The following is a 23,854-nucleotide window of genomic DNA, read 5'->3' as shown; positions in this document are numbered from 1 at the left end:
CCGTTTTAAAATAATCAGGGACACAACCAGTAGATAGGGAGCTGTTGAAAACAGAGATCAAATGGGGCCCAACAGAATCCATTACTTTCAGTAAAAACTTTGTAGGTATTACATCAAGTGGGCTGGAGGACACTCTCATTTGTGAAACTGTTTTTAAAAGCTCAGACACGTCAATGGGATAAAACTGGTTAAAACTCTCTTGTTGCTGGTGAGGAACCTCTGAGTAAGAGGACGCGGCGGTAATAGAGGCTCTGATTGACACCACCTTATTGGTAAAATAAGATAAAAACAATTCACAGTCATCATTACTTCCAGCTGAGGCACAAGGAGGGGTTGGGTTTACCAGCTGATCCACAGTCTTAAACAGAAACCTGGGATTGTGTTTATGTGTAGTAATGAGTTCAGAAAAATAGTGTGTTCTCGCATCCTTAACCATGTTATTGTAGTTAATTAATAAATCCTTCAGACTGAGGTAATGGACTTGGAGACTGGATTTTTTCCATCTGCGCTCTGCTTTCCTGCATTCCCTTTTTAGGCTGCGAATGCTGTCATTTATCCAGGGTTGCTTACTAGCTTTAGACGTAGGCCTAACCTTTAGAGGAGCAGTAATATTTAGTGACGATAAGCAGATATGATTGAAGTGATCGACCAGATTGTTGGTGTTGGAATCAGACAGGTGTTGGCTTTGGCTCTGAAAGAATGCGCAAAACTTTGAAACACTTTGTTCATTAAAGATGCGAGAACACACGGAGCTTGGTGAGGCAGCATGAGTAACAGGCGAATCGCAGCTAAAAACAATACATCTGTGGTCAGATATGGTCATGTCCACTAATTCCACAGAGGAAATGCTGACACCCAGGGTAAAAACCAAGTTACATAACACACACCGTGAGCCCTGCAGGCAGACTGGTCATGGAGGCCAAGGAGTCTACTTAAGCAGCCAGCACCGCGACCAACTGTGGGAATGGGACCAGATATAAAAACTGACTTTCCACACTGCTTTAAAAAGTTAAAAAGACGGTTAAAATCAGATTTTATCAGCTCAGACTGTTGAAGAGCTGTGTCATTTGTTCCCACATGGACTATCACTCTTGTGATGGAGGACGGGAGTGATGGCGTTAGGTCCTGGAGTTTTCTTAAAATGTCAGCTGTGGTGGCAGTGAGTGGTAGCGTTAAAGAAACGGATGTTTCTGGTTATGGAGTCACCAATTATTAGTGTGGTTGGGGAGAAAAGGGGACGAGGAGATGCCGGTTGTGGGGTTCCAGAGCAGGACTGAGCAGAATCTGCTTCAACACTGCGTGCGGACTGAGGATGGAGTGTGTGAGCTGCCGAGTGTTGTGTTGGAGCAGCAGTAACAGACCTGAGAGAAGGGCTACCTGCCGGTGCAGGGTAGAGACGGCCTCCAGAGCATCTGAGCACAGTGTTGTCAAATGAAAAGATATAATCAAATATTTACAAAAATGTGAGGGGTGTACTGACTTTTGTGAGATACTGTAGGTGATATGGGAGAATATGCACTGTACATATTAGTCAAGTAATCTTCTCCTCTGCTCACCTAAACTTTTTTGTGGCTATTTGTTCCTTATTTGCCTGGAAACTTATAGATCAATGAATCCAACCCATCTTTTTGTGTGTATTTTGTGCTGAAATCAATACCCCCTTAGTGGGCTTTCAGAGGTTGATGATGCAGAAACACAATTGATCCATTAATAAAACAGCCAAGTCCAATCCATACTGAACAAAAGAACGAACATTTGGCTACATGCATTCAGAGGCACACACACATACGCACACAGTATGCACAAAATGTATTTTTCGAATCTGGTGGGCCAAGCAATTGCCTGAATAATACATCAAAGGTCAATGATAATCAGGTGTCCTGTCATTGTACGTTTATTGAAGTAATTGCACTTGATCCATCTCTTCACCAAGAGTAGTCCCCCTCCACCTCCCTCATTGACCATCTCTTTATGTCCTATATCTCTGTCTTTCTCTCTGCTACTTGGGCCAAGTCACACCAGAAATTGGCTGGGCAAACTCCCTTTGCTTCATGTCACGATTATATGGCGTAATAAATTATAGGAATATTCAAACAATGACTAGGACAGTTACTTTTGGAATTTGAAAAGGCATCACAACATGAAGCATGAAACGAAAAGTAGAAATTCCTCTTATTACAGTAAAAGTAAATCTCACATAATAACTTGAATAATATGGATCATTGTCAGTGAAGGACAAACCAAAAAAAAAAAAACTTGCTAGAGCTACTCTCTACCTAGTTAGAAATTTGCCCAGGAGAATCTATGTCTAATTCCATATTTTCATTGATTTTATATGCAAACAAGCCACTTCTAAAATCCGCCTTCTGTCTGAACACACAGTTAGGAATGCCCCTGTATTTTGGCTATATCATATCAAGTAGCTAGTCTTAGCTTTTAGCTTGCATTTAGGAGAGCTTATAGGTAACGTCAAGCTAACATGTTTAATGCATGCTGTTACAGCTAACACTGGCTATAGATGGGCTAATTTCTCAATGTTTCGGTCATATTTATAAAGGTTGTTGCTAAGATTATATCGGGGTCATTTTTTGTGTATATTTCAAACTTGATAGACAGGACATGTGCAGGGGGTGGGGTATGAAAACTACTACTCTGTACAAAAATGATAATGTTAACAGCAGATCAGCTGCGCAGATTAGTTCAACGTACACCATTGCACACACTAATTTCTTAATGTATACGTGTTTGGTCCATAAAGGACTTGATTTCAGTCAAATATTCTGTTGTTACAGCAGAAACATACATTCAAATATGTATTTTTGAATTTGAAAATTCTGTTGTTACAGCAGAAACATACATTCAAATATGTATTTTTGAATTTGAAAGCTAGAGGCACTGAGTCATTTTGTAATTCATAATCTGTTTCAATAATTAATATTTTTCACCATTCACTTTATACAATGCTGAACTCTTCCGAACTTTACGAGTGCATACTGTAACGATGAAACAAATCGGCAAAAGCTCTAAACAGCACCACAAGATACTCTATATTTGTATTTCTAATGAAGCCATAGTGTCATTTCATATCATAATGAAAATTTCTGGGGTCAGTCGTAAAGCTTGTCCAATTTTCCCTCAGCTCCATGTTAGTGCTGAAGTATGAGACATGGACAGCATGTCTTGCTACTCCCTGAAAATAAAAATCTTAAGCGTAGGATGTCTCTTCAACCTGGAGCAGAGAAAGTACATTGTGAGAGGCTGCAGCCTCACAGTGGGAGGTCTGTTTTCTCTCAATCTTCTCTCTTTCCACAGGGAGGGTGTGTGTGTGTGTGTGTGTGTGTGTAGGTTGAAGTCTGGGTCAGAGGCAGGTGGTAGAGTCACTTCTCATTGTCAGATCCCTCCACAGATTAAAAGAGCGAACTTACGCATTTTCATTTTTCAATAGCTTACACTCATCAAAACAGACCTCCTCAATTTGATAATGGCTTAGTTGAACCTTCCTTTATTATTAAGTGTGTTTAACTGAAAGTGAAGTATGTTAATTCTCTGTATCTCTCAGCAACTCTGTTTATAAACCATCTTTATGCTATTATTTAATCATTGTAATCTGTAATTAAGCATCTTATTCTTCAAAGAATCTCTTGCCAGTAGCATATTAACACACTAGAGACAATGTAAACATTTTACCATTAATAATTTGAAACTGAGAAATAAGTGTGAATGAATGGAGGTGGTAGGGACAGGACATGTGAGTACATCCAATTAAAGATATTAAATCACACAATAAATGTTATATAACGTGAAATGATCAATAGCTTCATTTAAAAACTACTGTATAGGTGGATTGTGCAGTACTTTACTATGACTCATATTTACATTTATTGTAGGACCGCAACCTTTAGTGGCCATATGACGGCAGCAAAGGTAGAAGTCAGGCGACTTAGTATAAAGAATGAGAACATAAATAAACACATGACTTTAACCAGGAAGACAGAAGTTTGCATGTGTGAAATTAAGTCAACGTTAACTTATTTAAAGTTAAGTTAAGCTATATGACTTACGAGAATCACGTAACACACTTATTTTAACCCAAACCACAATCTTTACCTAAACCTAACAAAGTAGTTTTGTTGCCTAAACCTAATCAAACTGCATATTTTTCACTATGAAAACCACTTGTTTAACGTCATGTGACTTACTACTACGTACTTAACATCCGCTACGCCTGTTGCTGGACTGGTACTTTCCAACAGTCATATATGTCATTAAGTAACAGTCATGTATGTTGTTTTGGGACAATTGAATATGGACCAATTTGGATGTCTAGGTATGAGGATGTGTTATATAGACACATGCTGCATACTGCAGTAACAAACCAAGCTTAATAAAGTATTTTATAAACAACTGCAATATCTCAAAAGTATGCAGCAGACAGTCTTACTCTTGAAAAGATGACATGTTGGAGAAGCAAGATTTTCATGTGACAGCAGTCAAATGTGAAGTCACAGCATCATTACACACAACTCAGAAGTGTGTGTGTGGGTGGAGGGGTCACAGACTTTCACAGCGTACCAAATATAGAAGTCTTGGTCTCTGGAGAGGCCATCAAGAGTCTCCTTTCTCCTTTTGCTCTGACCACTCCAGTTGATGAACCAGATGCAGAGGGGAATGCTTTGTTCCTTCACTGCCACAGAAGAAACACAGTGTGAATTTAAAATGACTTTTCTGTAAACAAGTGTTTATACTGCTATCAGACATAGTAAATTTCCATAACTGAGAGATGATTCAGATTACAAAGAACAACATAATAGCTCAATGAGGTCCATAAAATTTAAAAATGACAGTAAAAAGTCCTATTTTCTCCAAACATTGTGCATTGTAAAGAAAATGCCCCACACATGTTTGACACAGTGGAGCTCCTCACAAATAGTCTTTGTTTCCACTGATCACAAAATAAAATTGTTGTTGAGTTATGTTCATTTCACACTGCAAGAGCTACACATTATTTTTACCTGTGAAATTTGGGTTTCTGGGTTTTCGAAACTCAAGGGACTTTATAAAGTGTGTTCCCTGAAGTCACAAAATGACAGCTCACATTGGTTGTCCAATTGCCTAAATGGCTTTTTTTGCAATTATGGCAATTACCTGACAAGAACCTAGTGGCTGTGTATATTATGACTTGTCTGTCAGGAGCAATCATGGAAGTAATGCTATGTTACTATGATCCAGGAAACTGCTGTTCACATCTCCTTTTCTACCAATAAAGTTGGTTTCTTTTAACTAAGACTATGTATACTAATCTTAAAGCAGCTATGATCAATATTTTTACATTAACAATGCAACAATTTTAACATAACAATCTGTCCACCTGGCAAATGTAATCCCAATATTTTTTTAGCTCTGTTTTGGTCTCCACCAACTCTCGAGGGAAATATCTGGCTCATAAGCTGATAAATGCACCACTACGTTTTCAAGCTTGTCGCTAACTTTGTCTGTCTGCTGTTTGGTGCTGAGCAGGTGGTGTGCAGTGGATATGTCAAAATTCTTTACTGAAAACAGCTGCCTGCTGCCCCTAAAACAGGCACGGGCCAGTAAACTAAACCAATTAGTTCAAAGACACTAAAACACTCCATAAAGCTGAGGGGAACTGGAGTCAGGTGATAATTCTCTGTGGGTTTGTCTCTACAAATGATATTTTTCACAGTAGCCTGTTTATAAGAGCACAAAACATTACATTAACGCCACCCTCTCCCGACGAGTCTAAGCATTACTTGCAGTAGCTGCCTTAAGTGCAATTTATGCTTCTGCGTCAAATCGATGGCGTAGCCTCTGCGTAGCCCCCTACGCTACGCCGTCGCCTGACGTGCACCTCCTCAAAAATGTAACTACAAGTCGAGTCGACGCGGACCGTAAGCTCTGTGATTGGTCGGCTGGGCAGCCTCGCAATGCCTCCGAGCCAACAGGAAGTGTCCGTGCTTTGAAGTAACTTTTACTGGCGGCCAAAACGGCGGCTGTAACACAGTGGATCAATAAATTTGACCGCCACAACCGGAGCGAAATGACTCGTTTCACTATCAAAATGTGATCCATTAGGTCGATAACATTTGAAACGGCTACACCAGCCGCACGTTCACAATTTTACCCCCATTCACGTAAGCGGAGGGTTAAACCGGAAGTTAGCCTGCTCGGCCAGTAAAAGTCAACATAGTGGACGCTGTAGCGCTACTGCCTACTGGCGTTTGGGGGTGTAATTGCAGATTGACGGACCACACGGACGCACAAGTATAAATGCCTGGCTACGCACGTGCGACCCTACCCAGGAGTATAAATCAAGCTTTAGTTTCATTCTGTAAGTTTCACATCGCTGTGATGTTTCAACAGATGCATCAATAATTTAAATGTAGAAATGTTCGCGGCTGAAAGCTTTTTGCTGGTCGCACAGAGTTTACAATAGACGACAATGTTCTTTGCATCTCAGACTGTGACACAATAATGGCAGTAGCTACTTACAGCAGTGGAAAGAACACCTCTCTCCCTCGTTCTCCTTTCTTCCTTTATTTTTTGGCTATCAGCGGACATGAACAACAAAGTTCGGTGCCGATGACCTGCTGCACAGTCGCGCATTCACGTGAAGGATGGTGCGTTCAGTAACACAGCGTTACTTGGATTAGTAACTGTAATAATATGAGGCTACTGTTTTTAGAAAAGTAATCACTACTAGTTACTTGGAAAAGTAATAATATTACAGTACTGCCCAACACTTCAATGTTGATTACAACTTGACTTTAAGAAAAGGCCCACCTAATAGCTTTTCTCTAGAGCTTTCAAATGTCTCACTATCTTCATCAGCAGATGGAGTTTGCTCCTGTGTCATGGAGATTAGGCTTACTATATTTCTTTAACCAAAACGAGCATATTTTCTTATATGTTACTTGCTCCCTAACAATAACCAAGTCATGTGTGTGTCTGAAGTGAATTAAACCTTAACCATAAGATCAGAAAAATAGTCATATGAATAATGTTTGTTTGTTTAAACATTTTGGAAGGAAGTGACAAACAATGCCACCCTGCCGGTAGGGTTGTTGGATCAGAAAACACTTATTTAATTTGCAGACTGCAGTGACAAACAATGTATTATGTTATTCAATTTGGAGTACTTGTTTCCTCTCTAATAAAATTAGAAGGGTGTGAAAGTTACAGTAACATGGTATTGCTTCAGCAGGTAAAATGTACAATTTTTCTTTTAATATATTTATATTTTATTTATATATTATATATTTGTTTTTCTCACAATGCTGTGCTCTGCATGAAATAATAATAAGGTGATGTATATAGTATCACATTTATCACAAATTATGTAAATCAATACAAATAAAAATACTATGACAAAAATCCGGCAACACTACTGTCAAACCTCTGCTTAAAGTGTATTATAGAATCATAGATGGAATAGCAGCCAACACATACAAAACATAAGCATAACATTCTCTGCATTAACTTTGATACTCACAAAAGTTTCTGTAGTGAATTTATCCCCGTGAATAGCTGTCCATAAGTTCTTGGTAGTGCAATGTGGGGTGTTTGAAAGCTGGGCCTTTGTACAGAGAGCCCGAGGTCAGTGAAGCATGGCTCTTTTAGAGTTTGATTTATAATTGAAAGCTGTGTTTACCTCAGTTCTCCAGCCTCCATAGCGCAGAGAGTAAGTTCATAGCCTGATGAAGGAGGAACCCAGAAATTTAACCCATTAAAATAGGAATTTTTAGGGAACTTGCAGGAAGGGGCAAAGGTTGGGTCGGTCATAGAGCATGATGTTTACATTTGGTTGAACATTGTGTAGACTAGTGGTACTCTGAAAGGAGGGCAAGGACATGTTAAATTAAATCTGACAGCTGAGAAATTGACCACATCTTGGCTCTAACACGAGTGTTGCGGGAGATTATCTGGGCTGGTAGCTAATGAACAATCATTAAAGTTGTTCTACTTTGTTTAATTACATATCACACACTGGCCATTTGGAGACATTCTGTGTACTGCTAAACTTATTGTATTATTGTCAGAGTAACTGCTAGTATCAAAAAGGCTATACATACATATATATTTATATAGTATCGGTATTACGGTCTATTGAAGGCAAATACAGCCAACTATTTGACCATCAACATGAAAAACAGCATGACTGGTTCACAGAAATACAAAATACATTTGTAGATTTGTATTAAGTCCACCAACGTGTGACTAGTACAGAAAATATGGGCTGAGGATGAGTATAAACCCTGCAACCAATAAATATTCCTGCTTTTCTTTTCACTTGTGGGTACAATAAGGAGCGTTTAGTCAAACTATTCCGTGTTATTGATTTTATTCCAAATTATCCTATGTTGTTTGTCTTTATTAAATGGGAATATCAGTTCATTATTGAAAAACTGGTGTACATTTGTTAGTTAGTTGAGAAACTTGCAGTAAATAGATACAAAGGCAGAAAACTCTGCTATAAAACAGAATCCAAAGACTTGAATCAAGACATGAGTTCTTTCATTCCAAACACAAATTGCAAATTCCTTTTAATGGAATGAAAAAAGGTCCTCACAGATGATTACACCCACCCTGAATGTTGCTATTCTAAGTAAAATGCTCCAGATTGCTAATTAGCGATACTAATATTCAGTACTTTGATTTTCATGCAGGCAATCACTTCCTCAGAGTGGGCGTCATCTTTTTCCAAATGGTACATGTCTTAATTTGGAATTAGAGTAGTTATATTTGATACTGATTATGACACTGACTTTGTACACTAATCAGTTGGGTGTTTAAGCTTCTGTAGTTCTCAATAACAGATGCAGTATTGCCAGTTGGGGAGCAGACAATAACCCATATGCCTTTAGTCTACTTTACTGTGTTATTTCCTATGTTCAGCAAATGCAAGCACCACTTCCCCTGCAGTGCAAATAATGATCCATGTAAGAGATTATAAAGTATTCATGCATCCTCAAATGTTGCCAGCTCCATTACCTGTTCTGCTCTGTGGAGACATTCACAGTGAACAGTTAAACTGGATGGATTTAAAAAGTTCTCATCCCTGACCATGTATTACATAACCTCTGTAACTAATTTATAGTAGTTGACAATTTACAGTATATCCCCTGGCTCTCTTTTTCCACCTCTTTAACTGCATTAAGCTCTCTAAGTTTGCATAATTTTAGTTATTATAGCATTCATCTTGTGTAACAATTGTAACCTTGAGTCTAGACCCTCCCCTATAGCTCCTGGAAAATATTGCATTTAATTATTAAATCGTGTTTTTGCACAAATATTATTTATTTAAATTCTGCATTAAATTGTCTCTAAACCATGTAATAGCTTCCCATCTGTTTTGAAAGCCTCAGCAGTGCCATTAGTGGCAAATGTGGAAAACTCCATCTGACTTCTACCCACAACAGCTCTGATTCTCCTCACTGAAGATGCAGACCTCGCAGAGACACTGGATCTTGAATCTTAGACATTATGGCCAGTTAGGGTAAGAATACTGATGTTTGTAAAAAATAAAAATAAAACATTTTAAAAAAGAAGGGGGGAAGTGGAGGCAATTTCCCTAATAATGCTTTATTTTTAATTGTAAACATCAACATTGTGGTCAATCTCATCATGGATAAATCAGGACACATGTGGTGACACTATTGACATAAATTTCAAAGGTTAACTTTACTGTCTGCAGCAAAAGAAAAGAGGTTTACACGTTTGTATGGACCTGTCCTGAAGTCCAGCAATAACAGGTACATTCTTAAAATAGATGGCAATTCCCTTTAAAGGTGCCTTTTCAAACCTAGTTTAACGCCAGAGTTTCCATCCTTTCAAAATGTAGAGATCGCCATCATGTGGTTACACTGTGCTCTACATCTAATCATTTTTTTTCTTCTTTGTTCTTTTGTTGTGAGCAGAGGTGATTGTGTAAGCAGCTTTGTGATTTTGTATTAAATATTACAAACAGTAGTATTTAAGTAAGGAGTATTTTGTAACTCCTCTACCTGTTTGTTATTGTAATCATCGTGTTTAATTGTTGTTTGTCATTTGGGGGCCATGTATGATAAAGCTGAAGAAACATACTTTCCTTTTCTACTGTAATTTATTTCTAGCAGTATCATCAGATATTAAAAAATATTGAAAATATTTTATAGCAGGATTACTGTTTTAGATACACATCAGTTGTCTAATTTCTAATAATCATATTATATATACATATATGATGTCAAACTGCTTACATATACTGTACTATGCTGACTTTGCTTGGGGGAAAGTAGTTTTTCCAACAACAGCTTGACAAAATATATAAAATCATTAATTCAACACATATTTTTTATCCTCCAATTCTTTGACCCACAAGTAATACTAGAGAGGATGAAGTATTTAACACTATTGGTTGAAATAGTCCAAACAAACTGAAAGCGCACACCCACATCTTTAGATTTTGCCATCTACCCTTGTGCTTTCCTTTTGATAGAAGATCTCTGTCATAAACTGAAGCTCTGACTTGATGCAGTAGCAGTCAGGCCTTGCTCTGATATGATCCAGGATTTCTCTGAGATCTTTAGCTCTTTGGTTGCTGTAGATCAGAACGACAAAGCAGCCAGAGGGGCTGAGGAGGTCCCATTTCTCCAGAGCTAGCAGGTCTGGAAGGTACTTCTGGGGGTCATGGTCCATCAGCACCAGATTGAACCCTTTACTGGTCCCTTGGTCAGGCTCAAGAAATGTAGGCAGTGTTGGGATGGCCTCGGCTGAGGTAGATGTCAACACCCGGAACTGCAAAGAATCAGAAGAGCACAGGAAAAGGGGTTAGGATCCCTTAGTTGAATCATGGTTTCCTGTTATGAGTGGTGAGTTCCCTGGGCTACCTGGGAGTGTTTGAAGCCAGCTACAAGTATGATTTCCTCCCCTAGCTCTGCTGTGAGTGGGTCCAGCTCCACTGTGATCAGGCTGCCAGCAGGGGGCAGCAGACGCAGCAGTCTGACAGAACTGTAGCCACAATGCATCCCCAGCTCCAACACCAGGGAGGGATGGACACGCCTCACCACTTCATCTAGTGCCTCACCTGAAAGAGATGACAGGAACAGGGATGGTACATCTCTACATCGGCTCTGACCAGACGTGTATAGTCATGTTGATGCAATCACACTTGAGTAAAATACTAAATTGCTAGTGTTACAGTTCATCTCAGGAGTTGCACATTTTTGAAGCAATAATCTGAGATTTTCAGCAGTGGAGCTAGGTAGCTACCTGCATTAAACTTTTTAGTGTAGTAGTGAGTACAAAAGTATTAGCATCAAAATAGCCAAAGTACAAAAAGTAAAAGTGCAAATTAAGCAGAATAGCCCATTTCAGAATCATATATATTACATTAATGGATTTAAAATTTGTGATGCATTAATGCGTACATTACAGCTGGTAAAGGCGGAGCTTATTATTTACTATGTATACTGCCAGGTAGCTTGTGAATGTCACCAAGGGGTCAATAAAGTCTTATCTTTATCCATAATAATACATCCTAACGTATTGTTTATTAAATGTTGTATTATTACTATGAATCTGCAAAATAACTAGTAACTAAACACATAAATGTAGTGGAGTAAAAGGTATAATATTTTCCCTGGAATTGTAGTGGAACAGAAGTATCAACTAGCATAAAATGGAAAAACTCCAGTAAAGTAGGCTATAAGTACTTACGCCATGTATATTACAGAAGCACAAAAACCATGTCAGCATTGGCCTGAACTCATATTAGTCAAACTTTCTCAGCTGTGTTGTTCATGTCACTGCACCAGAGATGGGTCCTCGAGTTGCTGAGTGACATTCAAGTCGCATATAAATCAACTTCAAACTCTTGCAACTCTTTTCTGTTGACTCCAGATTTGACTAGGGGTCTTAATAATGACTTACAAACAATAAGTCTTTCCCACTGTGAACATTTCTGTGATGCAAAGTTCCCAAATGCCCCAATGTATCAGTGTGCACCTGCCTACCACATGTAATAATAATAAAAATAAATTGAATTTGTATAGCGCTTTTCACAAACTCAACAATGTAACAATGAATCAAACACAATAAACTGCGCTAGTCTCAGTAGCTTCCACAGGATCTCTAAGTTTTAGCCTTTGGATAAAGGGACTTCAAATGACGTGTAATGTTAACAAAAAGACTCCGTTACACTTTAGCATCATGTTCCTGGAAACACATTCAAGCAGGAAAATGATCTTAACTGTTTGTGCTTGTCTTGAGATAGTGTCAAATTCCCAGATTCAACTGCAAAGAAGTCTTATCCATTAGTTTTTTTAACCAATATTAAAACATGAGATTTGACTTGGATGCTAAATTAAAGACTTGTGTTTGTATTTTGTGACTCACTAACTTAATGCACTTGGTAAATAAAGTGATTCTAATGCATACTGACCAATCTGTGGGCTGATGCTGAGGCAGGGGTGTGTGTCAGCGTAAAGGTCAAAGGTCTCAAGGACACTGTCAACTTTGCCGTGGGTGCATTTGGAGAACACAAAGGCGTGGGTGCTCCTCACACACACTCTCCCTCGCACCAGCTTCAGTGCCCAGGCCAGAGCTCGATGGCACAGCATAGCAACTTTGACACGATAACAAATGGAAACCATGATGATGGCAGGAAGCAGTGGGACAGAAACGACCGTGAGCCACATTTCGAAAGCTGTGGGGAAGACTAGGAGTCAGAACCTGCAGATGAAAGGAAGACAAAAAGAAAAGTGACACATTTAGACTCACTTAGATTTTGTTATTCTAATTTTGATTTTGCTCATGAGTTCCTGGTCTTGGCTTATAATTTGGGAAAGAAAATAAATCAAAAGTTCAGAAACCACCCATATTTTCGGCAAATTATTTAGACAGACATGAACAGTCGTTTTCTCTGATTGTATGTTGGTTAAGAGGTAATTTAGAGAAAAACACAATTGTACAGAACAAATTCTGTATGTTCACATGGAAGAGTTGACTTTTCCCTGTTTCACAGTTAACTTCACTTGATTTTGAAATGGTAGCATTTGCTAGCATTTGGGGACACTATATGCGTTTCTCCAGTTATTATGACAAGCCGTCATTACTATTGCTGGAGAGGAACAGCTAAAATAGTCAAACTGCCTGTGTGATACTCATTCATCAATCAATCAATCAATCAATCAATCAAGTTTTATTTAAAGTGCAAAATCACCAAAAGACATGGTCTTATAATTATCGTCAACATTAAAGTGCACATTAAGCGATACATGATTTGTCTTCTTAAACTGGCAGCGATTTTAACAAAAATACACTGGCCTCTGGCACCCCCTGCAGACACAATATGGTACTTCTGTATCATATTGTGTCTGTTTTTAGAGGCCTGAGCCTCTAAAAATGTTTCAATTGCTAAATCATTAAAGGGGATGTCAAACTGAAACGCAGAGATTCTGTATGTTTAACTTACAATCAAATAATACAGCAAGTGCTTTAACTAAGTAAATCTGCTGTTAAACTGGAACAAAAACCTGCAGACACTCAGCCATGCTTCAAGAGTCCAACTAAAAAATATGAATTAGATTTGTGTAAAACAACTTTAGTTCTAGTTCTGATTCTGAAAACATTGTTTTGTGAGCTAAATGCATATCTTTGTAGTTCCATAAATTTACTTCCCTTTACAGGCACTGAATACAATAATAAAAAAAAAAAGAATGCTTTTTGTGACATACCACACATGATAAAATGGAACAAACCTGTTCAAGATAGACCCTTTCTGTTAAGAATTAGAGATACATATAATTAATATTAATAAGTTTTTAATTAGTTTATATTTTTTTATTAAAACCCTTCCAGGTTTTAATCTGAGTCATTTTTATTTTTCTAGGCTTTTTTCTAGGCTACTGTCTCTTGGAATAAATTTTTTAAAGTTGTAGTTTAAAAATTGTAAAAAAAAAATATTTTAACAAGGACATTAAACCTTGAGACAGAAGTACTATTATATTAGGAGTAGAGGTGTTATACTTGCCAAACTGCCCTGTTGCCTGTCCAGGTTAAGAGTGCCTCCTGTCAAACACAGATGGAACTGTCAAGAAGGTGAGCAGAATAATGAAAACAGCGAGCTGATACAGAAAAACTCAAAAAGATATTCTCTTTGACACAGATGTTGTGGGACAAAGTTCACATGAAAGAAAACCACACAAAACTATTTTTGGTATCCAGGAAATAGAAGCCTGAGGAACAGAAGAAAGGAGTGGAGAGGGAATACACCCTTATTATAAATGAGCACACAGTATGCCTGCCTGGGAAGCTCCTCCTAATGCTTTTCAGTACTGCAGCATTGTTCCACAAGAGGTCAGCAAAGATGTAAAAATATCACAAAGTCTGTGGATACCACATTGAATGCAGGTCCTGGAAAAGTCTTGATTGCTATCATCTAACCTAGGGGGCTCCTTAGGTATACAATACAGTTTTTTTGTATAGTGCTTAAAAATGCTGAAACTGTGCGTGACCTTTCATTTTGAGAAATCTCCCTTATCATTCTGTGTTATCATTTCATTGAACAATGTGTGAATGAATGTGTTTCACTTTCAATACAGTTAATGTCTTTAAAAAGACAAGGGCAAAACACCGCTCTACATGTGGCCTGATTGTGCATTCCATTAAACAAAACTGATTGTGTTTACAGATGGGAAGCTGGTGACATATCAAATTCCAATTTAAGATGCAGATCAGAGATTACAGAACAATGTTTCCTCAGGTTCACGTGCAAACATGCTCATGTTTTGTTGCCAGCTAGATGATCCTATTGAGCATTTGTCTGTGTTGAAGCATTAGCATTTCTAAAGCAAAAATTAGCAACACAATTTATTATGTCCCTCACTATAGCCTTGACAACAAACCTGACAGCTAAGCTATAACTGATTTGGATATGAATTTACTATAACTATATATATATATATATATATACTATTATAGAGCAATTTTCTAATTCAGTCTAGCACTATCTTTAAAATGCTGCAGATGGGCTCTACAGATTTTCACATCAACAATTTCATTGTTAATCTTTTTGTATAGGCCTGGTGGATGGAAACCGAGGTGAACTGGGTTGACTAACAAATCACAGAAAACTATAATTTGGACAAGAATCAAAATGATGCAAGTGATAGGAGAATAGATTCAATAACAAAGATTAAAACCTTTACTAGCCTATATGGTATAATTGTCTTAACTGTTAATTGCCTCATAATGATTGATGACTGGAGGACAGAGTTGGCCCTTTTAGGTGCCTTTGCTCTAAATCAGTGAACTCTTTGCTCTCACAGTTGCCCCATATAGTGAAAGTGGGTGTAGGATCCCCAGTGTGTTGCTGCCCTCATTGGCTGCTGGTGAAGCGGTGCTGCTCTGTGTATTTTCGGCCACTAAAGCGTATCATACTGCGGTGTGCAAGTACTGTCAGTCTAGCTGCGTCAAGTTAGCCAGGAACAGCTAGATTAAAACCGGAAGCAAAACTGTTTCGCAACCAAAATAAGAAACTTGAAAAATGGCTGGAGGAGTGGAAACCAATGGGCAGTAATAACCGTAAGAAGCATCATTACAAGTCTAGATAAAGACATTAGTTAGAATGGCTGACAAAAGACAAACGCAAACAAAGTAGCCTATAAATGGAAATAAATAGCATAAAGTTTTTATTCACATTCATTCACAACCATTTATGATACTGGGTTGCCTTGCAAGTCATGGGTGATGTTTTCTTAAATGTGAACATAACCAAACCTTTGCAGACTACGCCCTTTTAAAGACATTTCCAAGTTCCATACAAATCCACCCAATAACAAAACATTTTGGGCTGTAGGCCTACATTAACAAATATTTTTTATTAACAAATTTCTAAGTTTCATAGTTCTCATAACTTAGTTTTGTTCAGCCAAACAAACATTTAGTGGCATATGTAGAGTGTATGTCTGTCTCTCTTATCTTTATTAACTTATTTAATGAGTTCATATTTTAGTTAATTATACAAATCCAGCAAATAATCAATCTTGTACCGCCAAAATAAAGGAGCATATTCACTTTCCGGTTTCATTTGGTGTTGAGTTGCAACTTGAAAAACAAACAAAAAAACAAACAAATAACATTTGAATTGTCGAAGCCATTGCAATATTTTTTCATTTGTGTTGGACAAGTGAGTCTTTGAAGGATCTGGAAATGGTAGGCTAAGATTATGTTCAGTGTTGTGAAACAACCTAAATTACAGGGGTTGGCTACCTTTTAACCATAGCCTGTATATAACGTTAGCTTTTAACCTTAAGTTACTAATGTTTGAGAAACACCACGCTAAGTTATGTGACTCCAGTGTAAGTTAATCATTAGCCATTAACTAACATAACTTAAAAGATGAAATAACAACGATTAGCCACAGGAAAGGCACGACATTGGGCTTTTAACGTTGGCTACTTTACGTTGAAAGTTTTAAAGTAGCGTAGCCTGGAGGTGAATTGCTAATGTTAACGTAACGTTACGTTACCTTCTCTTATTTCTGTCTCGACTTTTTCCAGGTTCCACCGCTCTCCAGTTTAACTTTAAAGCTAGCTAAATGTGCGAGTCCTTAGAAATGTTAACTCTTTCAATGTCTATCTTAACTAGTTATTCTTAATACATTAAGCAGTAAGATAGTATTGTCAGCTAACGCTAAAGTTAAGTTAACAAGAAAGTTAGCACTCAGTTTTCAGTAGACTGGCTATACGTTAAACATAAGAAAATGATTCAAATTACAGGGTATTTAAAGGATGGGATAGAAACTGTCTCTGATACGGCATGTGTTGTAATCCTATATAAAAAAGATTGTAATACTGTGTGAAATTTGAGTATAAGTGCATTTACCATAAAGCTCAGAATACGTGTGCACTCCAAATTTAGGTGCGGCTGCCTTGACAGGAGTTACGGTTCAGCACCGCAGTAATGAGGCACTTTGTTCCTCGACTAAAGCTTTTATTTTGATCCGTCACACCGGAAGCCCTGTAAGTGACTCTGGCTGACTAGACGCTGGTTGTCTGCCTAGACTCCAACAGGAGCGATACCGTAGAGCAGGAACTGGTTCGTTTGCCTCGCCGGTGCTGCTGGTGCTGCTGCAACACCTACAACCGACGGAGGAGAACGGGCTGACTGACAGGGTTCCCGACTACTTTTGGTGGAATAACGCTGCACTGAGCTGCTTTTAAACATTTTTACAGGCTTTAATAGTTGGAGAGAAGAGCCTCTTCGCCAATGGCAAGTCCGGTTGCAGACATAGAACCGTCTCATCAGCATCACCCTGTGACCGAGTCGGCCGCAGACTCCGCATTTCAGGAGGCGCAGAAATGGATAGAGGTGAGTACTAACACAAGAGTGCAAATATTGTATTAACTCCTCAGTACTTCGCTTCCCTTTCGCGCAGGTGTTTTGTTGACATTGTGTGCTCTTAGTTAATGGCCTGCAGCCGATACCTGCAGCTTATTGGTTTTTATTGCTTCGTCACCTGTTGAAATGTGACTCAGTCGGCAAATATCTGACTCAGATTCTGACGAAAAATCCCGATTATATTTCCCTGAAGTTCCTGTGTGAGTTACGGTGGGCCTTTTGCTTAGTGCACTAATGCGTTATCGCCAACATGTTGAATTTATTGGTATTTTAATCTTCTGCACTATAACATTCCTATTATAATTCACCTCTGAGGAACTCAGTGCTGTGTTAGTAACTACCAACATAGAAAGTATTTTTTAACCTCTATAGACATAACTTAACTACAGTAATACTGTACTAAAAAAGATGTTGCAAATATGTGTACTAGACGCTCCTAAATGTTGCAGTAGGCTTTCAGTTAGTTGTTTTTGGTGAAGGCCATTGTACAGTAGCTGTGGCTGCCGTGGGGCCTGGTGCATGTTTGGCTGAAAACAATGAATGCATCATGTGGAATGGATTTTTGCCTCATTGCGAGCCTGTTGAACAATAATCACACAAACGAGGTTTTGTTCTGGGAGAATTTCAATCACGACACTTGCCTGCCCCCATTGCATTTGACTCTGTCATCCTGCAGTGAGCTCTCCTCTTGTCAGCCTTCAAAACACTGATGCCTGTCTGATTATCTGTTGCATATTGGTGGAAGGCCCTCTCAGCTTTGCAGGTTTACATAAAGGCTTAAAAATCTGATTTAAAGCCCACTGTTGCACAAAGCGTTTTATAAATGGAGTGATTCAGTGTACCAGGGGTGTTGGTAAGGATTCTCTCTACACAGAAGTGGACTGCAAGCCCCCCCCCCCCCATACATGTACCTCATTTACCGAATCATTGGCACTTTGTATGCTACCCTTATAACCTTACTTAACTTAATTAGCAGTTAGAACCATGCTCAGTCATCGCCTGTTTACAAAACAAAAGGTTGATAGGACTGAAACAATTAGTCGATTTGTCAGTTGACACAAACAAGCATTGTGGTATTTGTTTCTGCATATTTACTGGTTTCCTGTACAAAACAAGAAGCTAGGGAGGGACTTGTTGTGGATACTGATTGGCGTCTAAAGTAGCCAATAACAGAGTGTGCGTTAGGCCCCTCTGCCATGCAAACTCTGTGCAGACTGGGAGCTCCCCGTGAGTAAACACAGCGGCCAAACTGGGACCGAATACGGCCTCTGAGACTGAAGCAGGCATGTTTGATGACAAGGAGTACAGTACTGTGGTGGTTTTCTTGCCAGATTTAGCTTTTGGCACCACGGGGCTGAGCCAGCTAATGGTTAGCTGCACGCCTAGCCAAGCTAACTAGCTAAAGACAGGTACAGTTAGCAGTAGTGAGTGGTGTATCAAAAAGTAAAGCTATCTTATCCATCAGGAAACTCCGTAAATCAGCACAGTACTACATTCCCTGTCTGTCACGGAGGCTGTGTTCGGTCCTGGGTCCTGTTCAGTCCTGCCCCGGGGTCTGAAAATCTCTTCCTCCTGTGCTAGAGGCAGGGTTGGACTGGTAATCTGGCAAATGCCCCGTGGGCTGACGCACCTTCTGGGCCGGTGTAACGTAAATTAAGTATTTATATAACTGTATTTAAATAATGGGCCAACGACTGGCCCAAAAATCATGGACAACGGTCATTTTCTATACTGACACTGGGCCGGCCCAATCACATCTCTTACTAGCCCCCACCCCCTCTGCTCTCTGTTTCTTGCGTTACGCCCTCCCCAAAAGAATCTTCAGAGGGCTGCCGCAAAATGTGCTAAAACAACCGATATGTTACTACCGAGGCCGCTGTAGCTTTAACATCAGCTGCAGTACCCTGCGTAGTGCAGGCACAGGCACTTGAAGGAGTAAAGGAGAGCTGTGGCCCCTCTCAGGCAGAGGAGGAGGCGTGTGTTTAGCGAGTGACAAAGTGACAGAGCCAAGTGAGAAAGCAGGAGGAGAGAGGAGGTGAAACAGTAAGCATGTGTAGCTCAACCTGTAGGGAGGGCAGGGAGGGAGGGTCATTTTCACTGGGGACGCTGGGAACATGTAGGCTACCCACCACTTTTTTAAAGCATTTGTTAAAAATGTTCTGAAAAATTGCTTACACCAAGAAATGTTAAAAATGCTATGAAAAAGGTTTATTTGCACAGTAAGCCTGCACTGCAATCTAAATATAGAAGAAAACTCTTGTGTTGTCTTGTCATAGCCCCAATCTTGTGCAAAGTTGCGTCTCATGGAAGGATGGTTTTATTGGTGAGGGGTGTCCGACATTTTGGTGGGCCGCCTGGGCCAAAAATGCCAGGGCCAATTTTTTTGTCCCAGTCATTCCCACACTTAACTATGGTGCTTTGAGCCAGCTAATATGACCACTAGCTGCACAGCTAACTGACAGCAAGGTAGCAGCAGTTAGCAATTTATTTATTCATTTAGCTGACGCTTTTATCCAAAGCTACATGTCAGAGGTCGCACCTTGCCTCTGGAGCAACTAGGGGTTAAGTGTCTTGCTCAGGGACACAATGGTGGATGTCTCACAGTGGGAATCGAACCCAGGTCTCCCACACCAAAGGCAAGCATCTTATCTATGCGCCATCACCACCCACATAAAGATATGTGTCCATCAAGAAACTCCATAAATCATCAAGGGTTGAGACAGAGCAGCTGGAGGACATAAGAGGTGAAACCAGAAAATATTTTCTCCATAAAATATGTTCAGTTTCACCAGAATCAGTGAATAAAGTTGTGTTTGTGTTCAAGTTATAAAGTTGTGTTATTGTACAGTGATCAATGATGCCTGGCCTGCCCCCAGAAACACAATTTGTCACACAAGTGTATTATTATAAACTAAAACCCATTATAAAACGTAAAAGTTTTAAACATAAGTATTAGGTAGAAAATATACGTGCTTTAGTGTACCAACATTGTCGTAATGTCATCTATGTAGCATTTTTAACTGTTTAGCTGTTTCTCTAGTTTGATCCAGCTTTGTATTTGTACTTTCCACTGTTGAACGATTATTAATAATGTAGAATGAATACTGAACATGAATGATTTGTAACTCTTTAAAAAAGCAGCATGGTATTGGTTCAGTATTATTCTTTGATGACATTTGTAGATAGGTACATATTTTATAGATCCTGTGTGTCACCTAATTTAAACATCGGAATAACAGCAGAATAAAAATACAATTAATTACTTGAAACCAGGTATTTCTAACAAGATTTTCCTGTTCAGCACCTGCACTCTTAATATAATGCCAGTGTCAATATCAGCATGAATAGAAGAAATAACCTCTTATTTATTTAATCTTTTTTTTTACCATCGACTACCACAATACATTTGTATTGCACAGACTGTTCCACCTATCATTTATGGTAACCTATGTAATGCATCAAAAAGTCAGATTTCTCATTGCTGCAACTTGACTGACTGCCTCTGTATTACCAAGAAGACAAAATAAATTTATATACACTAAAGAGTGTGTAAAACATGTCTGTTGTGTTTTTTTTATAGTTTGAGACTAGTATATTGTGATTTGTTTTTAACTCTGATTATCTTACTAACATATTGATATGTAGCCTATTCACCTGTAGTTATTACCATAATGTGTTGTATTAATCTAAGTGTATTACATCTTAAAGTAATATCGAAAATGACAGATCCTCTTGTGTCAGGCTCCATTACAGGCCTATTTAGCAACACCAAAGTCCTTGGAGGCACATATCAAATCTTTAAAAAGCCACTATTGGCCTAGAATCACTGAGGCAGATCAGGAATGAGAGCTGAAAAGGCAGGAGTGAAGTGATACCACTTCCGTGTTGTTGTTCCTCTATCACTCTTCCCCCCGTGGGAACTGATTTCATTACTCATACACCTGGTGACAGTCCTTCAGTCACCTCATGTAACCAGAGACAGGTCTTTGGTTCCTGAATGAATAGAACAGCTTAAAGCCTCAGTTAGCATCCCAACGGCCGGTGTTTGACTGCTTATATTATATATTATATTAGTTAGGCTAGTGGTTATAACAACAGGTCCCCAGTTTGCCATGTATTGTCAGTGCCAAATCCAAACGTGCAAAGAAACTCCTGCAAGCATGAGGACTTGTGTGCTGATATCCTTAATTGGAAATTAAAGATTCACTGTCTTTGCCTATCATTTGCCCTCTTTGTTTGTTTCATTTTAGGTTTATAGTTTTAGCTGTTAATAATAATTGTAACTGTTTATATTTTGTCAAAGATCCATATGTGCAAGATGTTGACTGAAAAGGCATACATCTCAATCTTCCTACCTTCCAAAGGTGTGCCAATTATATTTTAACAATATTCCATGTTGCACATACAATAAAAGAATCGGATAACAGACGTGTCTTGCGGAAGCAAATTAGATCACTTCCTTGTGCTAATTTAGAGCCTGTCCACACCAAGTGTGTTTAGGGTGATTTTTTTTTAATAACCTGGAACAGTTATTCTTCAATTTTGATTTGTTTTGGCAGGTGATAAAAACTCTGCTCTGCCCTAGCTAACCACACAGAGGCCCTTGAAACTGCTGTTGAAAAGCAGATTTATGCTTCTCTGTCAATGTGTTATGTTGGTTCCGCCATAGTTGCATCCGGGGTAGAAAGTGATTCATAGTTCAGCATAAGATTTTACACTGTAGATTGCTTTAGCACAAAAAAAACAGGGTTTGCACTGTAAGTGACTTTGCTAGATGAGAAAATGTAGATTTATTTAGTGGTGCTGAAATGGAGAGATAAGTGAATCCTCAACTTGCTTAATGTTTTCTTCATTATCAGTTTTGAAAATATGTGGGATATTAACCTTCTCTGACCAATCACAGTTGTAGTGGTTTCCACACAGTATTGCCATCACCCAGACACACGGCTCCAGTACATTTTCCCACTTGGACCAAAGATAATCTTTGACTAGGAGGATATTTCAACTGGAACGCCCCCTGAAGTCTGATTTCCAACTCTGACCTCAAAATCCAAGATGGCTGATCCACATCAACAGTAAGGTTAAAAAGCTGTAATAATATACTGCTTACTTGTACTTAAATTAGCACATATCACGCAGTCATACACACAGTACTGTCTAACTTCTATCTGTGAAAATGTTGCTACAGTGTTTGTATGCGCAAAATACCGCATAATGTGATGTAATCAACTGGTATTGGTAATAATGACTAGAGGCGTCCATCTTGGTTTTCTGCAATTCCCAGCTCCGCCTTCTGAGGTAAATGTAACGCAGAATTATTGTCCACGTTGAATTACAAATGTGTCAGCATGGCAAATGAGCTCCAGGCCTGTCTGTAAAGCACAAAACCTTGATGAAGCATTCATGCCACTCATTACTTCCTTGCCCGCCGCGTCCTCTCACTATCTTGTCAGTAACGCTGTCACTAATGATGGTGTTTAGGCTCCTCTGAACATCAGAAGAAAGCGACTAGCCCTTTTGATGAGGCTAGAAAACTTCAGTTGGTTAGTTGATTGATTTGTGTCATAGAGCCAGAGGGTGTTTGTCGGAACGGAAACCCAATGAAAATATCTGTTCCCAGCACACATCTTAGTGGTTTGATGAATTGTCTTTCTTCTGAATGGTGGTAGAAGACTGTTTTGCTGTTGGCAAATTCATATCAAAGTACTTCTGTGAGAGAAAAACTTAGAGTTGCGCAATTTCATCACTTGCCTTGTTAGACCTTTCTGGAGGAAAAACATCCAACTGATAAATAGTACGTATGCATTGGAACAAATGGAAAATGTTTTGATAATGTAACCAAACACATATTCATTTTTTTATCCAAATCAACTTACAATTGCTATATATGTTATACACCTCTGGAGCAACTCGGGGTTAAGTGATACATTGGTGTCTCACAGTGGATTTGAACCCCGATCTCTTACACCAAAGGCATGTGTCTTTCCATTGTGCCATCACCACCCCGCTTGAAAAGAAAAGCTAACTTAGTGTGGAACGTGAAATCTAATATGCTATCTGTTTTACACAAAGCAAATTATGAGAAATTGACTTACTGAAGTATTTTATGTTGATTGCTGGTTTTCCTTGGGGAGTCAATCAAATTGTTGCCAGAGAAGCTTGTACAGCTAAGAATACACTACATGATTTAAAGAGGTCAAATTATACAGATTTTCAGGTTCACAAATTTATTAGTGTGTTGTACCAGAATAGGTTTACATGGTAAAACACCATATTTTTGTCATACTGCACATTGCTGCAGTGCCTCAATGGGCTGATTTTTTTATCAGTACAGACTGAATCTGAATCATTTAGAACTAAATTTGAATTGCTCAACTTGGATAATTGCATTAAAAAAGTGAATTTGAATTGCTCAACTTGAATAATTGCATTAAAAAATTGAATTTGAATTGCT

General features: G+C 38.8%; 2 protein-coding genes across 9 annotated transcripts in view; one reads left to right on the top strand and one right to left on the bottom strand.

Moving 5' to 3' along the window:
- Positions 1 to 9,598: 9,598 nt before the first annotated feature.
- Positions 9,599 to 16,978, bottom strand: LOC123957412 (catechol O-methyltransferase-like). Of its 2 annotated transcripts, none has more exons than XM_046030178.1 (5): positions 16,885 to 16,978; positions 14,030 to 14,067; positions 12,440 to 12,729; positions 10,887 to 11,083; positions 9,599 to 10,794 (listed from the first exon to the last, which is right to left on the bottom strand). In XM_046030178.1, the coding sequence occupies exons 3-5, from the start codon at positions 12,693 to 12,695 to the stop codon at positions 10,456 to 10,458; spliced, it is 792 nt and encodes a 263-aa protein (XP_045886134.1). In that variant the 5' UTR covers positions 12,696 to 12,729; positions 14,030 to 14,067; positions 16,885 to 16,978; the 3' UTR covers positions 9,599 to 10,455. The 2 variants fall into 2 exon arrangements, with proteins under 2 accessions (XP_045886134.1, XP_045886133.1); XM_046030177.1 differs by lacking the exon at positions 16,885 to 16,978 and adding an exon at positions 16,529 to 16,810.
- A 98-nt stretch (positions 16,979 to 17,076) lies between these two features.
- LOC123957411 (LIM and calponin homology domains-containing protein 1-like) overlaps positions 17,077 to 23,854 on the top strand; it is a 91,199-nt gene continuing 84,421 nt past the window's right edge. For 2 of the 7 annotated variants that reach the window (XM_046030169.1, XM_046030171.1), the window contains exon 1: positions 17,077 to 17,370. In XM_046030169.1, the coding sequence (XP_045886125.1) occupies positions 17,269 to 17,370 (102 nt within the window). In that variant the 5' untranslated portion in view covers positions 17,077 to 17,268. The remainder of the gene's footprint in view (positions 17,371 to 23,854) is intronic. The other 5 variants (XM_046030168.1, XM_046030167.1, XM_046030170.1 and 2 more) reach the window with 4 other exon arrangements.

The sequence above is a fragment of the Micropterus dolomieu genome, linkage group LG19 (genome assembly GCF_021292245.1).
Source record: "Micropterus dolomieu isolate WLL.071019.BEF.003 ecotype Adirondacks linkage group LG19, ASM2129224v1, whole genome shotgun sequence".
Taxonomy (NCBI): domain Eukaryota; kingdom Metazoa; phylum Chordata; class Actinopteri; order Centrarchiformes; family Centrarchidae; genus Micropterus; species Micropterus dolomieu.
Note: the sequence above shows the minus strand (reverse complement) of the source record. Positions and strands in the feature narration are given on the sequence as shown.